The sequence below is a fragment of the Zeus faber genome (genome assembly GCF_960531495.2).
Source record: "Zeus faber genome assembly, chromosome: 2".
NCBI classification, from domain to species: Eukaryota; Metazoa; Chordata; class Actinopteri; order Zeiformes; family Zeidae; genus Zeus; species Zeus faber.
Genome location: NC_137189.1, coordinates 45,119,417 through 45,126,681, shown reverse-complemented (window position 1 = coordinate 45,126,681; position 7,265 = coordinate 45,119,417). Strand labels below are relative to the sequence as shown.

At 45.1% G+C, this 7,265-nt stretch overlaps 1 protein-coding gene across 1 annotated transcript in view; it reads right to left on the bottom strand.

The window, feature by feature from the left end:
• Window positions 1-3,694: 3,694 nt before the first annotated feature.
• The window catches only part of als2b (alsin Rho guanine nucleotide exchange factor ALS2 b), a 37,335-nt gene continuing 33,764 nt past the window's right edge, over window positions 3,695-7,265 (bottom strand). Inside the window, exons 34-35 of the mRNA XM_080024155.1 lie at window positions 5,122-5,218; window positions 3,695-4,593 (exon numbers count right to left, since the gene is read on the bottom strand). Of these exons, the coding sequence (XP_079880281.1) occupies window positions 4,555-4,593; window positions 5,122-5,218 (136 nt within the window). The 3' untranslated portion in view covers window positions 3,695-4,554. The remainder of the gene's footprint in view (window positions 4,594-5,121; window positions 5,219-7,265) is intronic.

The following is a 7,265-nucleotide window of genomic DNA, read 5'->3' as shown; positions in this document are numbered from 1 at the left end:
GTGCCTTCACAGATGTGCAAGTGACCCATGACATGGGCACTAACACACCCCCATAACCATCACAGATGCCGGCTTTTGAACTTTGCGCTGATAACAATCTTGATGGTCCTTTTTCCTCTTTGGCCCGGAGGACACCACGTCCATGATTTCCAAAAACAATTTGAAATGAGGACTCGTCAGACCACAGCACACTTTTCCAGTTTGCGTGAGTCCATCTCAGATGATGATATTATCGACTGTGGATGATGAAATCCCTACATTCCTTGCAATTAATTGTACATTGAGAAACATTGTTCTTAAACTGTCTTAGACTATTTGCTCACGCAGTTGTTCACAGAGTGGTGAACCTTGCCCCATCTTTGCTTGTGAACAACGAAGCCTTTCGGGGATGCTCCTTTTATACCCAATCATGACACTCACCTGTTTCCAATGAACCTGTTCACCTGTGGAATGTTCAGAACAGGAACAGGGACAGGTGTTTTTGAGCATTCCTCAACTTTCCCAGTCTTTTGTTGGCCCTGTCCCAGCTTTTTTGCAACGTGTTGCAGGCATCAAATTCAAAATGAGTATAATAATAATAATAATAATATTTGCAAAAAGCAATAAAGTTGATCAGTTTGAACATTAAATATCTTGTCTTTGCAGTGTATTCAATTGAATATAGGTTAAAAAGGATTTGCAAATCATTGTATTCTGTTTTTATTTACGTTTTACACAACGTCCCAACTGCATTGGAATTGGGATTGAAAAATGATTCATATATACAAATATACACATATATATATACACACAAACATATATATATATATATATATATATATATACACACACATATATAAATCATTTTGCTGGGGAGCCCCTGAGACCTCTTACAGGACCCCATGTTGAGAACCACTGCACAAAGGGGACATATAGTACTTCAAAAGGCATAGGTCTTGCAATGAAACTGTCACATGTTTATATTTTTGCAACTCTTATTTGTGTATCAGGCCCAATGAAACACACACATTAAAACGCATGAAGGTTGCAGGAGATCCTATTAATTAAAAACAAATACCACCATAAGACTTAATTGTGTCGTATTTACACTGCAAAACCTCGACGAAAATGTGGCCAACGGTTGAGAGGATGATCCCTCCTGGCCTCCTTCCAAGCCCTCCTCGGCACTAAGGCTCTCAAACAAAACTCTAAAAAGCCACCTCTTGCGTTTTCACCTCAATATCCAGATCCCTGGAGGCTGTCAAACATCAGATGTCCACATTGCCGAACAGGGGGTTGTATCCACACGGTATCCATAAGATGTGTCTGGAAAAAAATAGCTTTTACTGACCGAGAGAGAGAGGCGGGGTGTGTAATCTCCCTCGATCCCACTTAATCCCGAGCAAGTGAGCCGCCTGTCTCTTACCTCAGTAGCTGGTGCTCCCCACCTACTAGATGTGTGTGTGGAGCGCCCAAATCTTCTTAACTCTTTCAGCTTTTAACACACGCATGCGGAGCTGGAGTGACATCACAGTGACACAGAGGAGGGAAACGGGGGAGAGAGAGAGAGAGAGAGGGATACAGAAATAGAGGGTGGAAGAGAGTGAGATAGAGAGCAAGAGACACCGGGGTACAGAGAGAGGGGAGGAGAGAAAGGGAGAAGGGGGGATACAGAGAGAGAGATAGAGGGGGCAGAGGGTCGAGAAAAGGGGAGATATGGATAGAGAGCGACAGTGGAGGGATACAGAGGGATGAGGAGGGAAAGGGAGATGGATAGAGAGTGAGTGCGGGGATAGAGAGTGGGGGGAGAAACACAAAGGGTATACAGGGATACAGCGAGAGAGATGGAGAGGACACTGATAGAGATAGAAAGGCAGAGATAGATTATGGGGTTACAGAGAGAGAAAGAGGGGGGCAGAGACAAAATAGTAGAGGGAGAGAGACTGAGGTAGGAGGGTGGACACAGAGAGGAAAAGGGGATATGGACAGAATGACGATAAAGGCGCACAGTGAGTTTGAACAAAATAAAAAAAAGGAAAAACAGAGCGATACAGAAAGAGAGAAGGGAAACCGAGCGAAACAAAGAAAGTGGGACAGGAGATGCAGAGAGAGAGAGAGGCCTCCAGTGTGTCATTACATGATCCAACAGCTGGAGTGTTAAACAGTCTTTTTACATAAGCGCTAGATGCAAAAACCTTCCCGTTGCCCTTACTCAGCACAGGCCGGCGTTTTATGGATGACGCAAGTTTTTGGTAATCTGCTGGTTGGTAATGTCATTCTCTGGCGGGGAGGCTCTTGTGTGAACTCACACAGCGCGTCCCTGATATTAATAAACAAGAACAGAAGGGGGGGGGGGGGGAACAAAAAAAAACAACAAAACATGCCGTGATCTGGGCTTCTCTCTCATCTCGCAAAACAAAAGGCTCACAGGACGACCTCCTCCTCCTCCTCCTCCTCCTCCTCCGATGATCACGCGGCGACGTCTCGGCGACCTCTCAGACCTACGCAAGGGGACACAGTTGGCACTGCCCCGGCGGAGGGCGCTGAAGGAGAGTAGCCCCGACGGGTGGGTGACCGCATTGAAAACAGTGAAATTACAAAATGTCCAAAACACAACTTTATTGCATGGATGTCAATGTCATTTCACTTCCATCTGACGACATGTTAAACACATAAAGGGGGTTGTAGAGTCAGCCAGCTGAGATAGAATTTCTTTCAGTAAACACACACACAATACTTCAGACGCGGAGGTAAATTAACCAGTCAGTTACCATGGCAATCACATATAACAGTATGTTTATTATACATCATGGTTGAATTAAGTCTCCTGGACATGTTTGAAATATTTTTAGTGTAAAATCCACGGTGTTGGGATCCAACCCTCAAAAATTGACTCAACACCAATATATTTTTTCAACTAAAGCTCAATGAACAGATTATAAATACTTACTGTGCAACAACCTTTTCGCGCGTAAACTATTTTGCCTCTCGTCAGGATATCGCAGAAATTAACCGTTTTCTCGACTTTGACTTTGTTGCGTCATTCTTGGAAAATAGATTGGAAATCAGCCCGTTGGCTAAAATAGCAGCATTGCTTTGACGGGTCATTTGCGGTCGTCGTTCAAACGGAATTGGTCGGAGCCAGTATCAAAGACAGACCACGTGAAACTGACATTTGCCATTAAATATAAATACCGGCACGGTGCGGGGGTCGGGCAAGCCGATTTTAGTTCAAAAACGTCGGCTTAAGATTTGAATATGGACCTACTTAACTAGAACGTGAAAAAAGGGCCGGTCGACCACAACTATACGGGTCTTCAGTGTGACATGGGACAAAAATAGGGAAGGCTGTCCCACAATCCCAAAACAATATTTATTAATTTTCTTTAATAAACAGATAGCATAACAGACGGCGTGGAGGGGTTGGTTTGAACATCGCACCGGAGCCGACCGCTCCGCTCCACACGGACGCCCGACCGTACAGTCCGTATTTGTGACCACAGAAGTGGATAAATCCTAAGGTTGGACCGGTTGCTTTCTCAAACGTCCATCATTAACATGCACATCGGCACGTATTTGATAAACACCCGAGCCCAGACCGGGTCCAATCGAATAGACTCTGGATCGTGTTGCAACATTATACACAAAATTATAGTTGTAGTGGGAGCGGTGTACAAATGTTTTGTCCCCCCCCCCCCGTAGTATGAAAATACTTAAAATCGCTTCCCAGACATTTTAAATAACACTGTTGAGAAACTGTCAAAACTGCGTCCGAGTTGAAAAAAGTAGCTTCACATGAACCTTGGAGCCCCATTGGGCGCTTCGTCCGCTCTGTTTGATACTGTTCCTTCAGTTATGGTATTTATTGGCCTTCGACGTGTCAACACTGCCGTCCGGGGCGCGGCCTGATTCCTCCACGTCCGTCACTCGCAGCAGAATTTCTAGTCACGTCCTCACAGCCGGCGGCTCCCCTGGGCGGGCCTTTCTCCTTTTTTTTTTTTAATTTTTTTTATTTTGTTTTTTTTAGAGAGCCGGTCCACAGAACCTTCATTCATCATCAGATTCCTTCATTTCAGAGGCTCAGCTCACAAACGTTTTGGCGTTTATGTCGATATTGATCAATTTCTAATGGACTTCACGGAGAAAAGAAAAAGAAAAACAAAAAAGGTTAATCCTGGAAGTAGACGTGTGTGTAGGAGGCTGGTAAGTCACTGCAGGGACCAAGGGCTCACAGAGATATATATATATATATATATATACATATGTACACACACACACACACACACACACACACACACACACACACACACACACACACACACACACACACACACACACACACACACACACACACACACACACACACATCTCCATAACAGAAGCAGATGGAGCTGTCAAGCAGCTTGTGATCCTCCACCTCCTGGTCTCGTCCCATTGGCCGTTCGGCGCGTTTGCCGTCCCCAAAGCTCCCGATCCCCGCTCTGCGATTGGCTTTCACTGGCACATGACGGGACGGCGGGGGAGGGAGGGAGCGAGCGGGCAGGTCATCGGTGGAGGACTTAAGCCCTGCCTCCCTCAAGTGATCTTCTCATGTTGGATTTGGTAGTAACAGGCCTGGCAGAGTTGGAGCGCACGCACACAAGTACACACACAAGTACGCACACAAGTACGCACACACACACACACACACGCACGCGCAGACACGTTAAAGCCCAGTACGACCAACACGTCACAGTGACATGAAATTGATTTAAAGGCTCAATGTGCAAATATCTACGGAACAAACTCTGCAGAAATGGAATGTCATTCCCGTAAGTGTGTTTCAACCGGTGTATAATACAATGAAAATAAGAATGGTTGTGTTTTCGTTACCCCAGAATGGGCCCCTTACAGTATATCTATATAAAGAGCAGGTAAGCTTCCACAGAGGCCTCCATGTTGTACCACCATGTTTCTACAGTAGCCCAGAACGGACAAACCAAACACTGGCTCTAGAGGGGGACTTGCTGTTTTGTTTTTTTGTTTTGTTTTTGTGTGTGTGTGTGTGTGTGTGTGTGTGTGTTTTTGTGTGTGTGTGTGTTGTGTGTGTGTGTGTGTGTGTGTGTGTGTGTGTGTGTGTGTGTGTGTGTGTGTGTGTGTCACCTTGAGCGTTGTGAACATGATGCCGTGCTCGCCGTGCTGCACCCAAGGATCCATCAGGTCCTCGATCAGGCTGACCTCTGAACCCAAGTTCCTGATCCTAGGGAGCCAATTAAACACAGAATCACACTCAGGAAGCATCAGTCACCGGTCGATCCCACGTTGCCGGAGCGCGCTGGCTAGACTTTTCAAATTGTAGTTTGGAAGGAGTGTAAACATTTCCCAATTTTAACAGTTGTGCCATCTTTCTGTGATGTTTATTTCTTTGGATTCAAAGAGTTTATCTGTGGCCTCTATGTTGTGTTCTAAGGCCCAGGCGACATCCCAGAGGACCCGCCAAAATAAGATTTTGATCAAAGAAAATGATAACACTAACAAAAGATTTCCCCAAGAAGGCAAACTCTTTATGCTTTAATTAACATGCTTATTAGATAAATCAAATATAAAGATATATATAAAGTTTATAAAATATAAAGATCAAATATGGATCAATGTGGATCAAACTTGGACCACAAATTGTCTGGACTGCCCCAAATACGACAACGCTTCATTCGTGTCCATGGATTCAGGGGTTTCTGTGCACCAGAAACTTCCAGCCGGCAAAAGGCCTAGTAATTATGATAATAACATAATAATAATAACAACAATAATATAAAATACTTGAAAGAAAAATAGAAAAAAGTGTATTAAAGCCTTAATATATGAAGCCCTGTTATGTTCTACAGGCTTTAAAACAATGCATTTCAAATATGGCAATGTGTTTCAAATGTAAACTCTAAATACTTTAACATGCTAAATAAACAAACAAATAATTAAATAAAATAAAAATACATTTAAAAAAATTAATTTAACATGCTTTAAGGACATTATTATTATTATTATTGAGAATATAAAATACTATGTGGCAGTGGGGAGTGGTTTTGGCAGCATCTGCAGGCAGAGAGGGCCAGCACTGGCAACTGAAAGTTGCCGCATCTACATGAGCTCGAGGTAATTAGCAGAATCTTTAAATGCTGCTGTGTTTTCCACCCCTCGAGGCTGGTCTCCCACTCCAGGCGGCACAGGACAGTCATAATTTATACCTTTGTCTTTTCAGACAAACATTTTAACTTTTTGTTTGAGTTAACACCCAGTAAAGCTGTTTTTCATTGTTCTACCTGCCTCCTGGTCCATTTCTAACCTGCATCCCACAGAGACTTGTCACAGTGGGGCCTGAACAGGGACAATGGGCGGACAAACAGGGGGGTAGGGTGAATCTGGACTCGGACAGGCTCTTTACCGCCTGGTGCAAGTCCAGGAGGAGATCCGTACAGCCCAGCAGCAGCAGGACCAGGCCACTCAGGTCATCGTCTGACCAGGGATGGACACTCACCAGGTCCTCGGGCGTGTCGATGAATGCTGCCCACTGCTCCTGGCTGCCCCCCCCCGGAGGAAGGACAAGCCAGGATGGTTCAAATGCAGAGGCCTCATTTCACCGGCCACCATCCAAAGCATGTGCATGTGTGTGTGTGTGTGTGTGTGTATGCATGTGTTGTGGTGTGTTGCCTGACAATTAAAAGTTCTTCTTCTTCTTCCTGCAGCAGGAGGTCCACGGCCTGCGGCGTCAGATCCAGGAGCCCCATCAGCAGCCGTTAACACTGCAGGTACAGGGCGAGGAGCCGCACCACCTGAGGCAGGAGTCCATCCATGGGACAACGGGGGGCAACTGACAGAGCAGCAGAGCCACGGAAACAGCTCATATATGGACGGATATATGTAAACGTATGCGCGCAACTGCGAGGAAGAGGATTTGGATGGGGTGGCGCGGATGGTCCGGTGATGAAGTTGCGGCTCCATGTTATTACTCGCATTAATAAAATAATGACGAAAAATGTTTTTTTAGTGATTGTTATACAGAGCTGCCAAGTCTCGCTTTAACTGTGAGACTCACGCATGTCAACCAGTTCACATGCTCACACCACCATATTTCTCACGCTGAGAATCCCTGAGAATTTGTTTTCCTTTATGCATATATTTCCTCTCTCGCGCTTGCTTGATGCCAGTCACTCACGGTTCATGTGGTGAATGGGAGATCCTTCCTGCACGCATGTTACATGTATGTTAACACCGACACGCAGCTTCCTAGTTGGAGTAGCATAAAGCGATCC